Below are 22,262 nucleotides of genomic sequence, written 5' to 3' on the forward strand. Positions count from 1 at the left end.
GAAAGAGGGAAGGAGAACTTAAGGTGGATTTCAAAAGATATGCTAAAGACCCCTGAATTGGGAGCACAGTTTTCACTTTACTGTCCTCAAAATGCACTTGTTGTCTGAGAGCTTCCTTTACTCTCTCTCTCTCTCTCTCTCCCTTACTCTCTCTCTTTCTCTCTCTCTCTCTCTCTCTCTCTCTCTTTCTCTCTCTCTCTCTCTCTGCAATAAGGGATTTATAATAAGGAAAATGCAAGATATTAGGAGGTGGGGCCTTTGAAAGGTTATTAGGTCAGGGACATAGCCTTCAAAAATTGGATTAGTGCTCTTATAAAAGAAGTCCAAGAGTGAGCTTTCATCCTTTCTACCAGGTGAGGACACAGCAAAATGAGCACCCTCTATGAACCAGAAAGAATTTTCTCACCGAACATTGAGTTTGTTGGCACCTTGACCTTGGCCTCTTCAGCCTTTAGAACTGTGAGAAATACATTTCTGTTGTTTATTAAGCCACCAGGTTACAGTATTTTGTTGTGGCAGCCTGAATGGTCTAATACAGTCCCTTTATCCATCTTTGGCTAACATTCTTTATTCCTTTGAGTCCTCTTTGACATCCAGTAACTTGGATACTGTCATATAAAATTAATTACAATTAACACATTTTATGTAAATAGGAAGGAATAGAGGGATAGGAAGGTGGAAGCAAAATGATTAATATAAACACAGATATCTTGATATCAACATAAGGAAGTACTCCTAACTATTGTAGTACTGGGTTTTGCAACTAGCCAGAAGATCACAACTGATGTTTTTAAAAACTTTCTTCCTTAACTACCTTCTTCCATCAACCCATTCCATATTACCTTTGCCCTCAATAAGCACCTTACCTGGTTGAGCTTCCTTGACTGGATATATGACCCAATCTTCATTTCTTGAGTGTCTGAGCCATTAAAAGTCCTGTTTGTATGGGTTGCTGTAATTTTCCATTGACTTTAGTCACAGAATATGGAAGTACTAAGAGACATACATGGAGAACACCTACATTACAGATCCTCATTATGTGTAGCAATGCAATTTCTTCTTGATATTCAAGATCTACCATAACAGTAAGTACTGTAGCCCCCTCATTTTGCTATTTATTCAGTGGCATGAGTTGCTCAAAGTCGCCAGATGTGAATCTCAACTATAAATTCAATAGAAGCATTGCTGCAACCTGTGGTGGAATCATTCAGCCATTCGAATTAAGGCCTCTAAATCAGGATGACATAAGTCACAGAGATGAAAAAAGTAATTTTACTGGTGGATCAGTAGGGAAATAATTAATAGATCTAAAACTAATGTCATTCCTTGATTCCCTAACCTAGGATTCCTGGCTATGGGAGAAACAGTACCACATTTTGGACACTAACTTAGAATATATACCACATTACAGAGGACATGGGCCAACCCTGCAAAATGTCATTTAGCTGGCTCTGTAACTGAGTCGTCAAAGGCATTCCACTCTCTATTGACCAGCTGCTTCAGGGTGATAGGTAACATGGTAAGGCCAGTGAATTTTATGAGTTGGCACATTGCCACACTTTGATGTGAAATCAGTTGTTGTTGACTAGAAGGGACTCTGTATAAAATACCATGATTGTAGATAAGGCAGTCAATAAATCCTCAGATGGTAGTTTTGGCACAAGCTTTGCAGGTGATGTGCTAAAAATGTCACATTTAGAGTCATTGTGTATTCTTGTGGGAACAAAACAATGCCCCTTCCATGATGGAAGTGGTCCAATGCAATCAAGTTCAAAACATGTAGCTTGCAAGTCCTTCTGAGGAATAATGCCATATTGGAATCTTAGTTTTGGTATCTGCTGAAGCTGTAGCCAAATTGACTTTGGTGCACGGAGGTCCATGATTCTGAGCCCGTGCACGAACTTCATCCTGGCTGGTATGATCACTTTCTTCATGAACCCATCAAACAAATACAAGAGTGTCTGGGAAAGAGGCTGACTGAAATCCACAGAATGCATCATCTTATGCCCCTGATTATTAAACTTCTCTGCTGAGGTTGTTCTTTGGTGAGTATTCACATGAAACCCAAATATCTTTATATTATATGCCCATTTGCAGAGACAGCCACATATACCTCTTCCTCACACTTGTTTATCACTTATTTTATAATCATGTCCTTTCCAATGGACTTCCAGCCAAACTATTAACCAATGTCTATGAAGTGGGGTAAATTCATACTTCTGTCCCCATGTTTTTCTCCATATGAAATGAGCAAGGTTCTCTGGCATTCTTTTTCATTTTGGGTAAATTTATATCCTTCAATAAGTGTCTTTTATGTTAAGGTTAGCAGCAGCAGTTACTATTGTTTGGAGCCAAGTACTATAACTAATAAAGACATTGATAACAGAAATTAGGCTTCATGCAACAAAATTTAAGGAAATTGGGGGAATGTTTAAGTTGATTATCTGCCCCATTAGGGCTAAAGGTAGTTGAAAACTCCATTTGTGTTCTGGAAGAGGAATATGGCAGCCCATGAAATGAAAGAGCATATCATTTAATTAAGTGGTTCTCTGAAATGTAAAGCCTTTGGAAGGCCTGGCTTTAGAAGACCTCATTGCTGCCATAGAGAAGTCTGAAAAATGTAAGTAGTTAATAGATTGTGAGGTGAAGTGGATTCTTATGATGGCACTAGAATGCTTTAAAAAAGAAGCCTAAATTCTTGCTCAGAAGCCTAATTTCTTGGCTCAAGTGCTCAAGAAATATATGTAAGACAGGGAACATGTAAATATAATTTCTGGAGGGCTAAGTTAGCCAAATCCTATACTTGCCATTTGATCCCGTGTGTTACCAAATTACAGAATTTGTTGATTTCTCAGCATTGATGGCACTTTTGTCAAAATTAGTCACTGAAATGCAAAGAGTAAAAACTCAAGAATAGGATAGTTGAGAGAGTTAAAAGAACCTCAACTCCAAATCCCCACTGAGCCTCTCTTGCCAGCAGAAGCAGTCTTTCTCTTTGTCCAATGTAGCTGTTTCTCCTTTGCTTAAACAATCAGTAATTTCCTTGCCCATGAGACTTAAATTGCAAGAAGAAGCCAATTTTCCTAATGCCACCATCTCACACCTATTGTTGTCTCCAGACCTGTAAGTAGAGTAAGATCCCATCATTTCTCTCCAGACTGGGGTGGAGGATCAAACATCAAAACAATGAGAAAAGTGTTTACAAACTGAAAGAACTGTGGAACGTTGAACATTTCTAAAATAAAATTCATGTGGGAATGATTATGAGGGTGTTCATTCAAAAAAGGAGATATATAATTTTAGATCTGATTGAATTTATTGATATGGTAAAACTTCCTAGAGAGTCTTTATTCAATGTGCTACTGTAGCAGCTTTACACAAGACTGAAATTATTGTGATAAATATAAGTTTGCAAGAAGATCTTACACCTTCTCAATCAATTGCATCAGAAGGAGAATGTATTAGCAGAAAGTAGAAATGAACAGCTGTAGGGGGTAGAGATAAAGCCCAGGGAATATGGAGACTTGAGGTGAGGGAATATATGATAACAGAAGAAAGGGAAGAGAATTATCTGTTTCTGGATCCCCACTTTGTTTGGGTCACTACTATAGGAGTTTCTGGACACCACCTCTAAATTTCATTTTATACTCTCAATAACCATATGACATGGGAATTATTGCTATTTCCACTTTAGAGGTGAGAAAACTGAGGTTCAAGGATACTAGGTAACTTGTCCCAAATTACACAGTTACAACATAGAGACATGACAGGGGCACAAGTCTAATGCCTGTGATGCCAGAGCACAGGACAAGGGAGTCTGCAGAGGGAAGGGTACCTTTCTCTTACATCGGAGATAAGCCTTGCTAGCAAAGCTCAGCTGAATCAGAAGCAGCAGAAAACAATCTGTGCCATTGTCTGACTATGCCACCAGAGGGCACAGGTTTGGAAGTTTTCTTTTTACACAATCTTTTGCTGTTTTCTCTGTAGGGACTTGCTATAGCTGAGAGAGCAGACAATGTGTTATATTACATGGACTAACCTCGCAGTCTAGAGACTTGAGCTTGTCACTCCCTTTCTTTAGGACACATGTACTGGTGACTGTCACATTTGTGAGGTGTGCCCTTCAATATGGGCAAGGGGTGTCAGGTAGTTAGAAAGACCTCTTGGGTTCAGGACTGATATTTACCAACGAGCTCTGAAACCTCAGTGCTGACCATGGTGCTTTCCACATAGTGGGAGCTTAGTTTTGCTAAGAAGAAATAATGGTACACAGAATCACCCTCTGTCTATCCTCCAATGGCTTCCCAGTGCCCTCAAGGTAAAGTCAGTACTATTTATCCTGGATTCTAAGTCCTACCATAGACTGCATCTATGCTTAGCTTGAACTAGCCCCTCATTCCCTACTTCCCCTCCCACTACAAATTAACACATAGATTCTTAATGTAGTACTGAAGCTGGCAGGGTCTGGAATCTGATGCTTCACAAAATGCCATGCCTGTAGTAAATACTCAAAAGCGGGAGTTGCTGTTGCTGCTGCTGCTGCTGCTGTTACTACTACTGCTGCTACTACGACTACGACGACTACTACTACTACTACTACTACTAGAGCTGGAAACTTTCAGAGGTAGGTTGAACTCAAGTCTCCTGACTGAGTCTAGTTCTCTTTGTTCCCATTGATTCTTTGCATATAATCAGTACACAGTTAATACTGGACAGTGGAATCTTTAATTTCAGTCTCCTTAACTCCTTCTGCATCCTCTTTTGGAGTCCTGTCGCCAGGGGACCACACAGGGAATTTTAATGACAAGAAGACAGGGCTGGTTTCCCCCTTAGCAGACATATATGTGTGCAGCATCAGAAGTCTAGGGCTGGAAGCTACCTTTGACATCATTTCCTCTGCGAATGCATGTGTAATTTCTACAGAACCTGTTAGAGAGGATTGCCCAGCCTCTGCCTTTGTACAACTTTCCCTTAAAAAACTGCCAATCCCACTACTGTTTGGCCCAATAGTGAGAACTTTTTCCTGCTGCCTCTTGGTGCTTTTGTCTATGCCCCTTATTCTGCCTGCTGAAGACATTCTTACTAGCATGGACTTAAACCCCTACAGCTCTGACAATCCTCTTTCTCTTTTGTTTTACATGAAGGGTCTGGCAGCCAAAGCAATCACTCAAAGTTCAAACCTTATCATTTTTTGCTTTGTTCCTCTTGGCCTTGGTTTTGTACATCAGCTTTGAAAATACCATTCCAGAGTTAATGCTGGGGTTAATTTATAACTAAGAGTGCTCTAGTTTTGCAATACAGGACACGCTATAAAAATGGAAAGATGTTGCTTTCTGAGAGATGCAGGTGGATTCTTGGGCATTTGTTGTAAGTACTTTTTTTCCTCTTTGGGAACTTTGAACATCTCTATCAGCAAGTCAGAGTCCCAAATAACCAAGTTGACAAGTCAGAGTCCCAAACCAAATTCCTGGCTCTAGGGGCGAAGGTCTAAGTGTGGTCATCTAATACTTGACTTTCTACCAGCCTCAGTGACTTTTAAAGAAAGAGGACTCTGATGACAATATGGAGATTGGATAGAGTGGTGAACAATGGGGGGTTGGTATGGAGGATACAGGAGATGGTGTGACCTGTTAGGAGCCAATGTAGTAGCTCAGGCCATGAACTGAGAGGCAGAGGCAGCAGGAATGAAGAGAAGGGATAAGTTTTGAGAGTTATTTAAGAGTTAGTATTCATAAGACATCATGCTTCATTAGATGTGGGGAATGAGAATAAAAGGAGACTCTAAGATTATTCCCAGGTATCTGGCTTAGGTTTCTCTATAGACAGTGACGTGATAGACTGAGATGTGGAATGAAGATGAGGGAGCAAGCTTAAGGGGTAGGGAGATGATATGTTTACATATGGCAACTTTGAGATTTTCTTATTGAGACTGGGGTCTGTGTGGACCATCCTGGTGGATATATCCAAAAGACAGCTGGATAAATGGCTAGGAGTTCAGGAGAGCAATCTGACTGAGAGAGAGACAGTTTCTAGCAACTGAGTGCCGAGGGTAAGATCACTCAGGAAGAAGATGGAGGGCGGAGGAAGGATCGTTTTTCTGAGTTCATAGATCTCTTCCTTCTAAGTACACATGTCCACTTTCATGGGATTTCCACACCTGACTCCTTTACTCCACTTCTTTGCACTCTTCCAGGATCAGAGAACCTTACACCATATCTTTGTGGCTTTCTTTATAATAATTAAAAGTAACATGCATAGGTGTAAGAATAATAGTGTTAAGATGTCTTACAACTTAGAAATGACTGCTTAGATGTTACTAAGATGAATGGTGAAAGAAATCTAAAATGTAGAAAGTTATTCTTTCATTTTCCAGTTGTTTGAAAATACCTCTGTGGCTTCCATGCATTGCAAAATGCATGAATTTCAGCTCATGACTTGTACATGGCTCCATAAACCACCACCGGTCCATTCCAACTAATCATATATTGTACAAATTACTTTCATTTTGTCTTTTAGCCAAAGAAGATGCAAGTGTTCTCTCATCTCGTAGATTTTATTTTAAGAAAATGCCAAATGAAAAAAAAAATCTAAAATTCTAATTGACAATGAATAATGTATGAAAAGGGAGTACTAGTTTAACCTAAGAATACCCCCTCTCTCTCCAAAAGGCTGCCTCTAGTTCAAATAAAAAGTGATTCAATTTCCATAAATTTAATTTACTCACAGCATTTTCATAATGTTGCTATAACACCTGAATGATAGTCCATGGCATTATTTCTGTGGTCCCAGCAAGCCACTTCTTCTACTCCCTGTCCATATTAGATGCATCTCCAATTTTTCAGGGGAGAGAAACCCCTGCTCAGCCCCTGATGAGCACATCATCAAATATTTACTATTGTTTTATTAATCAATGTGGGTGATTATTATGTGTCTCTGGCTCAGGGAGTATTTCATCCAACTAAGCTCCCTCAATGGTTCTCTCACTTCATCTCTTATAGATTAACTTCCTTCCAAAATGTCACCATTCCTCTATCTGGGTCTCTTGGTACTTGGGCTTCATTCTACAATCCGTTGTGCATCACCTGAAGGCAAAGTAATAGCCTGCCATTCACCCCAACAAAATGCCACTCTCTATAAGATGTCATCCATCAATGCTGATTTTGCATTCAACCTGTACCGGAGGTTCACTGTGGAGACCCCAGATAAGAACATCTTCTTTTCCCCTGTGAGCATTTCTGCAGCTTTGGTTATGCTTTCTTTTGGGGCCTGCTTCAGCACCCAAACTCAGATTGTGGAGACCTTGGGGTTCAACCTCACAGACACTCCCATGGTAGATATCCAGCATGGCTTCCAGCATCTGATCTGTTCACTGAATTTTCCAAAGAAGGAACTGGAATTGCAGATAGGAAATGCCCTCTTCATTGGCAAGCATCTGAAACCACTGGCAAAGTTCTTGGATGATGTCAAGACTCTCTATGAGACTGAAGTCTTTTCTACTGACTTCTCCAACATTTCTGCAGCCAAGCAAGAGATTAACAGTCATGTGAAGATGCAAACCAAAGGGAAAGTTGTAGGTCTAATTCAAGACCTCAAACCAAACACCATCATGGTCTTAGTGAACTATATTCACTTTAAAGGTAAGACTTTCAGATGTCAATTTTCAGTCTAGGGCTCAGATACTTGGGTGGAGTGCTGAGGGGAGCTCATGGTCTCTTATTACTGGCATCAGTAGGTGTCCCTCATACCACAGTGATCTGCTCCACTGAACATAGCTGTGAATAGTATTGGATCTTCCAAGATGGACACACAGCTCTGTGAATGAGTCCAGGAAATTTCTAGGGAGAGCGCCCTTTCAGAGAGGTGGGTGACAATGGTATGAACATCTTGCTCATAATTGGCTAAAGATTCATGGTTTCCAAAAGATTTGGTGAGGTGGGACAAGCTTGCACTTGTCAAGTAGACATATTTGTATGTAAAGCCTACTGTGATTCTCACTTGCTGTACATACTTAGGCATGTTACATACATGATTTTACCATGTATTATACACTCACTGTGTACTAAACACCATCCTACATGTGTGGTATACACACACTGTCTCATCCAATCCTCATAAGTGCCCAAGTTTACACAGTTAATAAGTTTTAGAACTGATATTCCCAGCAAGGTCGTATGAGTCTAAAGCTGGTGCTTGTAGAAACAAGAATCATGTGACTATTTTCTAAAGGTAGTGTGCTCAAATGATTTCTCCTGGTTCTATAGTATATGTCAGTCACATTTCTTGGAGGAGTAATCAATTGTCAGCCACAAACCACACGTACATAGATTGGCTAAAATGGCAGAACAGATCTATTGTCTCATTTTGCCCTAGTGTGTTTGATGTCCTTATACCTTTTTATGGAAGAGGAAACTATGACTCTGATGGGCTTAGTGTGGTATAGTAGTTTTGAGCACAAATCATGGAGCCCAACAGTCCTGGGTGTGATTCCTGGCTCTGCTACCTGTTAACTGGGAGACCATGACAAATGACTTTCTCTGTCTGATCCTCAGTTACTTGTAAAACTTGTTGACTGTACGTACCTAACTCTGTGGTGGTCTTAATTTCTAAATGAAATGACTAATGGAAAAGGTCTTGTTGGTACTGATACCGGTTTAAAGTAAACACCTCTCTTTTCTTTGTATTTTAAGCCCAGTGGGCAAATCCTTTTGATCCATCCAAGACAGAAGACAGTTCCAGCTTCTTAATAGACAAGACCACCACTGTGCAAGTGCCCATGATGCACCAGATGGAACAATACTATCACCTAGTGGACATGGAATTGAACTGCACAGTTCTGCAAATGGACTACAGCGAGAATGCTCTGGCACTCTTTGTTCTTCCCAAGGAGGGACAGATGGAGTCAGTGGAAGCGGCCATGTCATCTAAAACACTGAAGAAGTGGAACCGCTTACTGCAGAAGGGGTAAATACTTTAGAGGATGTGTGGGTGGAAGGTGGTCATAACAGTGCAGGTGAAACTGAGTTCAGCAGAAACCCGGAGGCAGAAGAATCACCCTAAACTACCCAACGGCTATGTATGATCACTGGAATATGCCAAGAAAATACTGTCTACCAGGCCCTCGGCTGGGCATTCTACATACTTCATATCATCCAAGCACATCAACAAACCTACAAAGGAGGCAGTATAATTGGCATTTTTCAAATTAGGAAGTCTGGTCTTTAAAGATAAGATGAGCTCCCTAAAGTCAGCCTACTAGTAAATTGATGCCTTCCTGTAGACCAACTAGAGCTCAAGGAACAGGTTGGATTTTGATGTTGAAAGGTGATTGTGCAGCCACTTTGGACTGGAAGTGCAAGGCAGAAAACTGTGAAGCTCCTGGGTGCTACCCATTAACCTTCATGCCACTGGCTCCCTGACTTTGGTCATCACCCCAGAGATATTTTCTCTTGATTATAAAGGAGTTATATCTCCCTACTCCCAGTGTTTCAGCCCAACATTGACTGTACCTGAGTGCATTCCTTTCAGAATAACTTCTGTGAGTTTGGTGCCATGTATTGACTTACATAATAATGGTTGTCAATACTCAGGGAAGAAGCAGAGTTCAATATAATACCATCATGAGAGAGAGAAGGAGACTCATAAGCTTGATATGGTGATTACCATGTGTTCCCTTCCTCTTTCCCCACAGATGGGTTGACTTGTTTGTTCCAAAGGTTTCCATTTCTGCCACATATGACCTTGGAGCCACACTTTTGAAGATGGGCATTCAGCGTGCCTATGCTGAAAATGCTGATTTTTCTGGACTCACAGAGGACAATGGTCTGAAACTTTCCAATGTAAGTTGATAAACTAGAGTTCTTAAATGTATGAACTGGAAAGGAAATTAGGAGTCAATTAATTCAACTTTCTTATTTTACCAATTAGCAATCTGATGCCTAGAGAGGCAGTGCGACTCCTCCTAACCTAGAATCACTCCAGAGTCATTCCCATTACTCCAAATAAGTAATTGTATCAGCTTCTTCCATCCTTGACCTTTATGTCCTAAAATTATTCTGATAGAACAGCTTAATGATCAGAAGTGACTCTGGTGAGATGCAGTTCTGGAGGAGGTGTGAGGAGGGAATGCTTAAGAGGTGACTCCTGGAGGCAGCAGACCATAGTGTTTCCCAACAGCTAGCCGTAGAATCACCAGAGAATGATTGACTACATTTAGCGGAGGAAGCTACATATTCTAGCACCATAAACAAAGCATAGCAAAGGGGCGGCCCCACCTTTCCTTTCACTTACTTACTTCTAGACCTTCCCAAAGACTGTTCCTGTTTCTTCAGAGACCAGCAGGATTTGCTCTCCCCACACAGGCTGCCCATAAGGCTGTGCTGCATATTGGTGAAGAGGGAACTGAAGCTGCAGCTGTCCCTGAAGTTGAACTTTCGGATCAGCCTGAAAACACTTTCCTACACCCTATTATCCAATTTAATAGATCTTTCATGTTGTTGATTTTGGAGAGAAGCACAAGGAGTATTCTCTTTCTAGGGAAAGTTGTGAACCCAATGGAAGTGTAGTTGGGGAAAAGGCCATTGGCTAATTGCACGTGTGTATTGCAATGGGAAATAAATAAATAATATAGCCTGGTGTGATTGATGTGAGCTTGGACTTGCATTCCCTTATGATGGGATGAAGATTGAACCCTGGCTGAACTTCGTTGGCTGTGGAAGAGGCCAATCCTATGGCAGAACATTCAGAATGTCAATGAGTAATTCATTATTATCCAAAGCATAGGAAGGCTCTATGTTTGTATATTTCTCTTTGTCAGAATACCCCTCAATTCATTTGCTCTAATAAATTTGACTGGGTTGAAAAATTTTCCCTTTTCTGTCTTCTGGGGAATAGCTAAAAAGCAGGTCAGGTCTTCATATCTCAGTATTCCAATAAGATCAATGGACATAAAACAATGCAGATGCATTGTCTTATATGTGAACTTCTCAACCCCCTTCCCTCTGTCCCATTAGTAGGATTCTCTGTGTTCTTGCCAGATCTGATTGGTAGGTTGAATAAAGGAACTCCCACTATGGGAATGAGTTACAGACTGAGAGGGATGTAGCTTTCGTTACTGAACAAGCATGGGACAATACAGCAAGAGAGAGAGAAACTCCCCTGTCCAACCCCACCCCCCCCCCCCCCAAAAAAAGAAAAACATACTTCCACTTCGCCAATGTATAAGCTGAGAGTGGAGAAAGAAATTCATTCATGTCATATCTCATAGCTCCTCTTTTTCTGTATCCTAATCAGACTCCTTTCCATATATAGCACCCCTGTCCCACTTGTTTAAGTAGGAATCACCTTTTGGGCTCTAATTTCACAGAATTTTGGTACTTTTGTATCCCCAGATCCTTCAACAACCTTCCCTATGCCTGTACATGCCAACTCATTCCCACCTACCAAACTAGATTTTATCTCAGACAATATGTATTTAAAGTTTGAGTATAAATGGCATAGTGAGTGGTAGTGATGTAGTATCTGAAATTCTAGCCCTGAGGTAAAACAATTCAGTGACAGGAAAATAGTAAAAAAAAAAAAAAGAAAGAAAAAAAAGGAAAAGTACTGTTGTAGATGTTGTACTTCCATATTTAAATAAATATTTGTTTAGAAAAGCATGTGTATTACAAACATTCTAATTTTTGCTTATTAGACCCATTTGCATGGAAGTTTGCTTATTCCTGGTATAGTTCACACTTTGCTTTGTGTAAGAAATTTTTGAAGCCCAGAGCAGAATCTCTGGTACAAAAAAATCATTGTTAATGTGGAGTTCTGTTTCACTAAAGTTACATTACAATCCTGGCCCTGCTACTTAGTGTTTGGTGATCTCGGACAAGGCACTTAAACCCTATACCTTATTTTCTTCATTTGTAAAATGTAAACAATAAGAATATCCGTGTCATTGGGATTTTGTGAACCTTCAGTGTTGCAAAGCATGTAGCATGTAATATGCTCATCACAGAGCCTGAGACCTGATAAAAAGCCCTGTAAATATCATGTTGGTCAACATCAGACAGTGGGCTGGTATCAGAACCAAGATTGTAATGTGAGTCTCTTGATTTGCAGGTTTCTGTTCTCTAGCTCAGGCTCTACCTCCAGAGGCCAGAGTAAATGTAATATCAACTGCTTCCTACCCCCCACCCTCCAAATGAGTTCTATTAGAGCTTGTCCTGGAAGGAATATCAGTATCTTCAGAGGGAAGTCAGATTAAAAGACATTATCCCTCAAGTAATTCATGTGTCTCCTTAGAGACTAAACCTCATTCAGTCATTCTTTCCTGTGGTCAGATCATGCAGGGCTATCACTGTTTGTCCTGTGACAAACTAAGAATAGCAACCTAAGAACAGAACGTAACTTCCTTAACCTCGTGAAGTTTACCCATAAAATAGCTAGAACATGTATCTCACTTAATAGAGAAAATTTGTAGCAGAATTTTTACTAAATTGGGAATAAGACAAGGATCCTCTATATTATTGCTTTTATTTAAAATGGTATTGGAGATGTTAGTGCAGTACAACAAGAAAAATAAATAAACATTAAAAGAATAGAGTGGAAAGGAAGAAAAATCTGTCTGCACAGAAAAACCAGGAAAATATATTAACAAATTCTTAGAAAAAAGACAGAAAACTTATTTGGAAACCAGCCACAAGAAAGTAGTGGTATGGATTGCATGGAATTTACCAATTCTGCTTTCCTTTCTACATTGTGATAGAATTATAGACACATGGCTTCCCTGATAAACTACATGTTCTAGCCTCCCTAGCAGTTAGGTGTGGCCATGTAAGTAAATTCTCAACAATGAAATATGAATGTAGGTGATATATAACATCTATCAACTAGGGCATTACAATAGTTAGGTACTTCCTCCACTCTTTTTCTGCCTTCGTTAAGCTGGATTGTGGACTTACTTATGATCAAGTTTGGCCACAAGCAGGTAAAGAGCTCTTTGGCAGTCTGGTGATCTATGTACATCTTTTCAGAATAATTCTTTAAATGCTAAGAAAAAGTAGGACTACAATACCACTAATAATGTAGAAATATAATTATTAAAATAATATTGAAATTACATCAGCAAGATGGCAGAATAGGAAGCCCTGGATCCTCCTCCCCTACCTCCTTGACAAACACCAATTCAACAACAATACACAGACAAATTCCCTTTGTAAGTATACCTATTATGGAAAACTGTATGGAGGTTCCACAAAATGTTAAAAACAGAACTACCATATTATATAGCAATCCCACGTCTGGATATTTACAAAAAATAATTGAAATCAGGATCTCAAATAGACATTTGCACACCAATGTCCACTGCAGCATTATTCACAGTAGGTGAGATATGGAAACAATCTGAATGTCCATCAGTAGATGAATGGATAAATGTTTCTACATACAACGGACTATTATTCAGCTTTAAAGTAAAAGGAAATCCTGCCATTTGCAACATGGATGAACCTGGAGGACATTAAGCTAAATAAAATAAGCCAGTCAGAGAAGTAGAAACACTGTATTATTCCACTTACATAAAGTATCAAAATTAGTAAAACTCATAAAAACAAAGGATAGAACGGTGATTGCTAGAGATTGCAGGAAGGGGGAAATGGAGAGTTGTTATGAAATGTGTATCAAGGTGCTGACAAATTCTCTTCTTATAAGGACACTAATCTTATCAGATTAGAGCTCCATCCTTATGACCTCACTTAATATTAATTACTACCTCACTCCAAATACAGCCACTCTGGGGATTAGGGCTTCAAAATATGAATATTGGGGGTACACATACATTAAGCCCATAACACTAGCCTTACTCCAAGTAATACAGAAGTTGATAGTAGTAGTAGTGGGGATGTTGCAGGTTTGATTATCCAGGAAGCAGACCCTGAAGCAGAGTTTATAGTACAGAACATTTATGAGGGAGAGCCCTGGGGATTGATGCCTATAGAATGGAAGGGAAGGAAGCAAAATTAGGCAGACGCTGAAGTCAAGCCAGAATGCAGGTTCAAATAGCAATAACCTTGGTTGACTGCACAAGGAAATCTGGAGTTAAAATGGCCAGGTAGAGTTGCTCTGTTTTAGGTCAAAATAGCTGGACCCTCACACATCTACTTTGGTCAGTCATTGAATATGAGCTGACCAGAAAAGGTAATGATTGAGGGCAAGACATCTCTGCAACTGAGGCAGCCCTTGAAGGGACTGAAAGCTGAAGCCTGTCTGCTGACAGGACTCCTAAGCATCTAGAATAACAAGTCCTTTCTTGAAGAGAAATCTGTATGGCACATCTCTATGTCCAACACAGTCAATTCCTTGTCTGCTGAAATCTACTTCTTCCTATAAGTTTTGGAAGCATTTACTCGAGGATTCTGGTGAATCTTTCTTCCTGGAGGAAGCTTAGAAGGAAACATTTGGTAGAAAGAACTATAGCTTCTGCTGCTGCAGCTGATCTCAGTGTCACAACTGATAATGTTTCATTCCCCTCCACTATCCATTCTAGATTCTCCTTCCGTTTACCTGATCTCCATAGCTCACCTGATGACGTTACTAAAAACCACATCCATGACAAGTATTGAGCCACCAGTTACCATAGCATTCTCTGACCAAGATCACTTCATATGTCCACTTTCCATCAAAATTGGGCAAGGAATTATAAAGAGGCACACATGTGGATGACTTGAATGTCAAACATATTCTACTTGTCCCATTATGTAACAACAACTCTTCTTCATTCTAATGATTGGGATCAATTACCCTTGACTAAATGGTGTAATAAAGAGCCTAACTCCATTTTCTTAATATTTGACATCTTTTAAGTCTTATGTCTACTTCTTTCCTTTATGCCCTACATCTGGGTATGCTGATAAGTAAGCCAGTTTGCTCCCTTCTTTGGTGCTAGTGAGAATTTCCAGCCAAACAAGCTGCTGCCTATACAAAGAAACCCTCACAGTGGCCTCAACTCCTAACAATCATAAAAGCCCAAGGCTGTTTCCTTTCCCTCCTCTCTCAAGCCATTTTTTGACCAGCTTTGGAGGCCTGTCCTGCTGTCCTGGTGTATGTGTGTGTGTGATGTAATCAGTCTTGACACCTGACACAAATTTTGGGTGAGAAACCACCCTGTGTCTGTAGGATGGCCACAGCAAATGATGTGATTCCTTTTCTTGCCTGCTATTACCTGAACATAAAGATCCTGAAGTGTTCAGGCAGCATCCATAGCTTACAGTTCAATGGGACACTTGCTGAATTTCATGGCAGAAGTGTTTTTCCTTTGGTGATCATGACTTGCAACCCTACAAATCCTAGAATTGTAGGGACAGGTTGCAAATTTCCCCAGTGGGTCATTGAGAGTAATGCGAGTGTGGTCACTCCATTTTCCATCAGTTCCTTCCTGACTCATGAATTCTTCCTATTGGGAGCACACCATCATATAGTGAGCTCTGATTTAAGTTAGTATACTGTGCTGTGGAAGAAGGAATCCAGTTTTTTAAAGTATCACCTCTGAGCTGGTGCTTTATGTAAGCCTTCATCATGCCTTTCTGATGCTCTTTTATGACAGCAACTTCCAAGTGCTACTATGGATGTTCCCTGACTTATGATGGTCTGATTTACAATTTTTTAATGGTGTGATGGTGTGAAACAATTCTGTTTTTCACTTTCAGTACAGTATTTAATAAATTACATGAGATATCCAACACTTTATTATAAAATAGGCTTGTGTTACATGACTTTGCCCAACTGTAAACCAATTTGGTATATGATGGAATTGGAGTAACAAATCTTTGGGGAAGTGATGATTACATCTATACTGGCAGTGTAGAAAAAATTATGAGAACCCTACATTTTGCCACATACTGGAATAAATTCACGATGGATTTGAGATTTAAATATAAAAAGTAAACTTTAAAAGTATTAATAGCATATCTTGTAAAGTAATAGATGGGGAAGGATTTTTGAAATAATAACAAAAGTAAAACACATACAGAAGAATACTGGAAAATTTAACCTCAATAATTGACAAAATACATCTTAAAAACAAAGTGAAAATATAATTATAGACAAGAATAAGATATTTGCAATAAGTATACCCGTCACATGATTAGTGATATAATAAATGCCAACAAAAGCAATAAGAAAATGGCATATAATCTAAGAGAAAAAATGGGCAAAAATTAGAGAAACCAGTGCTGATGGAAAAAATAATACTGCCCAATAAACCTATGGGAAGTGCTGGTAACTGGACCTCCCAAAGACTAATTGAAAACATATCCCTGGATGTGGGGCCTGTGCATATGTGTTTATTAGTTGGTTGGTTGTTCTGTTTATCTTAATTTTTATCTTTCTATTGTAGTATACTATGCATACAAAATGTACACAAGTCATAAGTATTTAGCTCAATAAATTTTAACGAAGAGAACATATCCATGCAATCAGCACCCAGATCAAGAAAGAGAACATTATCTATGACCCAGAAGCCCCTTTCATGTCACCTTATGCTTAGCAACCTCCCAAGTGTAATTATCCTGATTCCTAACATCACAAATTACTTTGCCTGTTTTTAAATCTTTATATAAATTAAATAGGCCGAGCGCGGTGGCTCACATCTGTAATCCCAGCACTTTGAGAGGCCGAGATGGGCAGGTCATGAGGTCAGGAGACAGAGACCATCCTGGCTAACACGGTGAAACCCCATCTCTACTAAAAAATACAAAAAAATTAGCCGGGTGTGGTGGCGGGTGCCTGTAGTCCCAGTTACTAGGGAGGCTGAGGCAGGAGAATGGCGTGAACCCGGGAGGCAGAACTTGCAGTGTGTGGAGATTGCGCTACTGCACTCCAGCCTGGGCAACAAAGAGAGACTCTGTCTCAAAAATAAATAAATAAATAAATAAATAAATAAATAAATAAATATAAATTAAATCATATAATTTATACTCTTTCTGTGTTTTTCTGCTTTCCACTTAACACTGGATGATTGCTTATAGTTACAGAGTTTTCAGTCTCATTGTTATATGGTATTTTGTTTTATGAAAACACATTTTGTCTGTCCCTTCTAATGTTGATGGATACTTAAGCAATCTCTAGTTTATGGACTTTTATAAATAATATCTCTCTAAGCGTTCTTAAGTAGGTCTCCTAGTGAATAAATGTATGTTTCCTTTATGGGTATAAACCACGGGATGGAATTGCTGAGTGATAGGGTGTGCATATAATCAACTTCCATATACATCCCTCTATCTTTGCCTGAATCTGGATTGTCAGCATCTAAATGCATTCTGCTTGATTGGCAATTTTCCACTGGCAAAGCTGTTGAAAATTCAGCACTGCCTTTAAGATTTCCAAGTCTTTCCATTTGGGTTCCTAGCCACTTCCCCTGAAGTGTCTTTGTCTCCTAACATGGGAAGTCTGTGTCTCCTAAGACTCTCCCTGGGGAAGTCTTTGTCTCTACAGAGTCGTAAGAGACAAAGACTTTGGAGTAGCCTTGAGAGAGTATATTGGAATTCCGTTCAGCTTTTCAGAGGACATCTCTACTTATATTTAGCCTCCAGTCCTGTACAGCTTTGGAAATCAGCAAATGCCTTGAGCAAGGTACTGGTTGTGTGTTTGAGTCCCCCCTTGTCTTTGAATTTGTCACTCATTTTCCTGTGAACACCAAAAGCTCACATGGATTATTGATTCCCCAGGTGCTGCCCTCAGCTGGAACTGGCAAAATCTTCCTGGGGTGCTGGTGGTTGGGGGGTGGGGACAATAAATTACAGATTCTCAATACAGCTTGGAAAGATTTTTTCTCTGGAATCTTTTTCCCTTTTATACTAATTGCTTCTGCAGTTTTCAGATACGTTTAAAACTAGATTTTAGTAGTCTATCTGACTTTTCTAGGTGTTCTTTATAGGAGCATTGACCTACAACGAACTACTCCATCTACATGAAATGAGAAATATTTATGCATTCTTTACAATTTTTCGATGTCATTCGAATATGTAGAACCCGTTGAGAACTACGGTCTTAGGAAACACTTGCAAGTGTATACTTAGAGACATGTGCCAGGAAGTTCATGGCAACAATGCTGTAAGGGAAAGCTGCAAAAACTGAAATATCCACCAATAAAGGAATGGATGACTAAATTGTATAATAGCAATGTTCATATGATGGAATAGTGTTTGAGCACCCAAATTGCTAAATTAGAACTACATGTCTAAATATGAATATATCTCAAAAACTCAGAAAATAATGTTACTTTGTTACTGGAAAAGGGCCCTGATCTAAATCTCAAGAAAGTGTTCTTGGACCTCTCTCAAGAAAGAATTTGGGGCGAGTTCACAATGCAAAGCAAAAGCAAGTTTATTAAGAAAGTAAAGTAACAAATAATGGCTACCCCATAGGCAGAGCAGCAGCCTGGCCGCTCAGCTGCTTATAGTTATTGTTATTTCTTGATTATATGCTAAACAAGCTGTGGATTATTCATGAGTTTTCTGGGAAAGGGATGGTGAATTCCCTTGAAGCTGAGCGTTCCTCCCCTTTTTAGAGCATATACGGTAACTTCCAGATGTTGCCATGGAATCTGTAAACTGTCATGACCTGGTGAGAGTGTCCTTTCGCATGTTAATGTATTATAATTAGCGTATAATGAGCAGTGAGGAAGACCAGAGGTCACTTTTGTCGCCATCTTGGTTTTGGCGGGTTTTGGCCAGCTTCTTTACTGCGTGCTGTTCTTTTTTTTTTTAATTATACTTTAAGTTCTAGGGTACATGTGCACAACGTGCAGGTTTGTTACATATGTATACTTGTGCCATGTTGGCGTGCTGCACCCATCAACTCGTCAGCACCCATCAACTCGTCATTTACATCATTACATAGGTATAACTCCCAATGCAATCCCTCCCCCCTCCCCCCTCCCCATGATAGGCCCCGGTGTATGATGTTCCCCTTCCCGAGTCCAAGTGATCTCATTGTTCAGTTCCCACCTATGAGTGAGAACATGCGGTGTTTGGTTTTCTGCAGCTGGAAACCATCATTCTCAGCAAACTATCGCAAGAACAGAATACTGCATGCTGTTCTATCAGCAAGGTCTTTGTGACCTGTATCTTGTGCCTACTTCCTGTCTCATCCTGTGACTGAGAATGCCTAACTTCCTGGAATGCAGCCCAATAGGTCTCAGCCTCATTTTACTCAGCCCCCTATTCAAGATGGAGATGCTCTGATTCAAGTGCCTCTGACAACCTTGTAAGAATAAAGTTGAAGAACAAAACAAAGTATGACACTATTTACGTCACTTAAAAAGCCATACAAAAGAATACTTAAGTAGTTCTGGAGAGCTCTTGTACAGTATGGTGACTATAGTTAAGAGTAATGAATTGTATACTGGAACATTGCTAAAAGAGTAAATTTTAAATGTTCTTGCCACAAAAAAAATGATAGCTGTGAAATGATGAATATATTAATTAGTTTGGTTGTACTCATTTCACAATGCATATGTATGTCAGAACATTGCATTATATACTATGAATCTATATTTATTTGCCAATTTTAATTCAAAAATATTTTTAAAAACAATACCTAAACAATTCATGAATACACATATATGAAGTAAAAGTATAAAGATGTGAACTGGAAATACATGCATCAGATTTATGTTAATGCTTCTAGAGGAAGGCAGGTGATGATGAGATTGAGTAAAGGAATAAAGAGGAAGTCAACTACGTCTATAATTGTTTGTTTCATTTTTATTTATTTCTTAAGGAGGAAAATAAAATATAAACTTTTTTTAGCACTGTGTGACTGGCATCTGGGTGTGGTTATATTATTCTTAGTACTTCTCTGCAGGCTTGAAATTTTTAAGCCTTAAGAAAGAAAACTCAGTTTAAATATAACCTTTCCCGTGAATGAGTCCCTCAAGAAAACTCAATAACTTGCGTCAAAAAAAAAAAAAAAAAAAACCTCTCGTCTAGCTATGCCCACAGGTTTTTCTCCCTGACATTTATTTTTATAGCACTAATCACAACCTATTTTAATAACCTATTTGCTCACATGTTGCTACTTCTATATTAAAAATTGTATGAGGAACTATCTCAAAATAAGGTGAGTAATTTAGGCCGGATGCAGTGGCTCATGCCTGTAATCCTAGCACTTTGGGAGGTCAAGGCGAGTGGATCACCTGAGGTCAGGAGTTTGAGACCAACCTGGCCAACATGGCAAAAGCCAGTCTCTACTAAAAATATACAAATTAGCTGGGGATGGTGTCACACGCCTGTACCCCCAGCTACTTGGGAGGCTGAGGCAGGAGAATCACTTTTACCCAGGAAGCGGAGGTTGCAGTGAGCTGAGATCCTGCCACTGCATTCCAGCCTGGGCGACAGAGTGAGATTCTGTCAAAAAAAAAAAAAAAAAAAAAAAAAAAGAAAGAAAGAAAAAGTGAGTAATTTAAGAGAATTAAATCAGAATAACAAGAGGTAGGGTCCAGACATGAATATTTTTTAAGCCTCCTAGGTGATTCTAAGGTGCAGCCAAGGCTCACAGGTAGTCCTGAAGAGAAAAAATTAGGTTGCCCTTGTTACCTTTTGTGTCTAATACATATTACAAGGAATGGCATAAAGCTAGTTGTTTGTCCTCTGTCATCTTGGAATAGCACCTGTGGTACTCCTGTTACTATTAACTTGCATTCATCCATTTCATAAGACAATTAAGGAACAAAAATAAGTCCCTAGCAGCTACAGACTTGGTGAAGGCAGCATGCTCCTCTGGAAGGTCATGTAAGTCACGGCTTCTCTCCTTGTTCCAGGGAGTTACATCCTTGAAAGATCTGTCCTGGTTCTGATCAGAGGTCAGCAGATCATTGCATGCTTTGCATATAGCTTCTGCCTTGGAAAAGGTGATGGATTATAGCATACAAAACAAATGTGACTGTATTTTCTGAGGCCAAATAACTTTCACATGTAGTTCTCTGAAATTCTTCTCTCTTATAGTGAGTATATTGGCTAATTTTTTGTCAACTTGACTATGATACTGTTTTTTTTTTGTTGTTGTTGTTAAATACCAGTGTAGATGTTGCTGTGAAGTTATTATTTACATGTGATTAACACTTAAATCAGTAGAATTTGAGTACAGCATATTATCCCTCATAATGTGGGTGGCCCTTATCTAATCAGTTGAAGGCCTTAAGAGAAAAGATTGAGGAACTCTTTCCTGGGTCTCCACCTTGCCAGCCCTGCTGATTTCAGATTTGCCTACCACACAATTGCATAAGGCAGTTCTTTAAAATAAATCTCTCTCTCTCTCTCTCCTCTCTCTCTCTCTCTCACTCTCTCTCTCTCTTTCTCCACATATGTTTGTCTCGAGCAACCTTAGTTTGGGGACATCTCCCTGAAGTAGCTTATGGAAGTTTGAAAAATATTACTTAATTTTCCTATAACTGCACTGTACTTCGCTCTTGACCACACAACCCTTTTAATAGCATATCAGTGTATCTAGTGACTTCAAGGCAAAGTTAGTCATTTATGAACTCTTCCTCTCTCTTTTGGATGATACATTGCCACATTCAAGGATTTCTCCCACCTTTTTCCTACTTCCCAACCCTCATAATGATTTAAGTAACATAGAAGGAGGGAACTTGTTCACGTATTGCCTTCATGTCAGAGGAGACACTTTTTGTCCAAAGTGGGTAGCCCCTGTCCACATTGACTTCTGCTGCTATTTCCTTTCTGTGCTGGCTGCTACCCATTTCTGCTGGCATTGGCTCAGTTGGTTCCTGTCCTGCCATGATCTTTAATTCATAGAGGCCCCTTTATGGCATTGTCCTGATGCCAATATCAAGTTTTCTTTCAATTCTCTGGCTCTCCTTCAACCTTTGAGGAATCCCCTCCCCTAGAGACATGAAGACCATACCACATAGGGATGCCAGCATTTTTATGAAGTTGTTCTAATGTACATGCACCTCAATACTTCCCTCAACCATTGCTACTCTTCTGAAACACTGTATTGGATGTGTGGCTTATCCACACAGGTTTTAGATTTCCAGGATGACATTCTGGAATTAAAGCAAAGTCCCTAGACTTATCTGGAGTCTCTTTTGTCCTCTCCACCTGGAACTCAGCCAAGGCAGGTAAAGGAAGCAGGGTAGGAATAAGTTATAGGTTTCTTCCTCAAAGAGTGGTGTATCTGCTAACCTCTGCTGCCCACAGTGGGTATTACACAAAAGCAATTTATGCATACAGTCTGATGCTTCCTGGAATGTGGGAACATAT

General features: G+C 39.6%; 1 protein-coding gene across 3 annotated transcripts; it reads left to right on the forward strand.

Moving 5' to 3' along the window:
* The first annotated feature begins 5,287 nt into the window (after window positions 1-5,287).
* On the forward strand, window positions 5,288-10,862 carry SERPINA7 (serpin family A member 7). 3 transcript variants are annotated; one of them, XM_009198050.3, is made up of 5 exons: window positions 5,288-5,367; window positions 6,999-7,637; window positions 8,688-8,961; window positions 9,689-9,836; window positions 10,329-10,862. In XM_009198050.3, the coding sequence occupies exons 2-5, from the start codon at window positions 7,016-7,018 to the stop codon at window positions 10,560-10,562; spliced, it is 1,278 nt and encodes a 425-aa protein (XP_009196314.2). In that variant the 5' UTR covers window positions 5,288-5,367; window positions 6,999-7,015; the 3' UTR covers window positions 10,563-10,862. The 3 variants fall into 3 exon arrangements, with proteins under 3 accessions (XP_009196314.2, XP_003918131.2, XP_009196315.2); XM_003918082.5 differs by having other exon boundaries at window positions 10,359-10,862; XM_009198051.3 differs by having other exon boundaries at window positions 10,298-10,452.
* The last annotated feature ends 11,400 nt before the right edge of the window (window positions 10,863-22,262 follow it).

Source organism: Papio anubis, chromosome X (genome assembly GCF_008728515.1).
Source record: "Papio anubis isolate 15944 chromosome X, Panubis1.0, whole genome shotgun sequence".
In the NCBI taxonomy this organism is placed as follows: domain Eukaryota; kingdom Metazoa; phylum Chordata; class Mammalia; order Primates; family Cercopithecidae; genus Papio; species Papio anubis.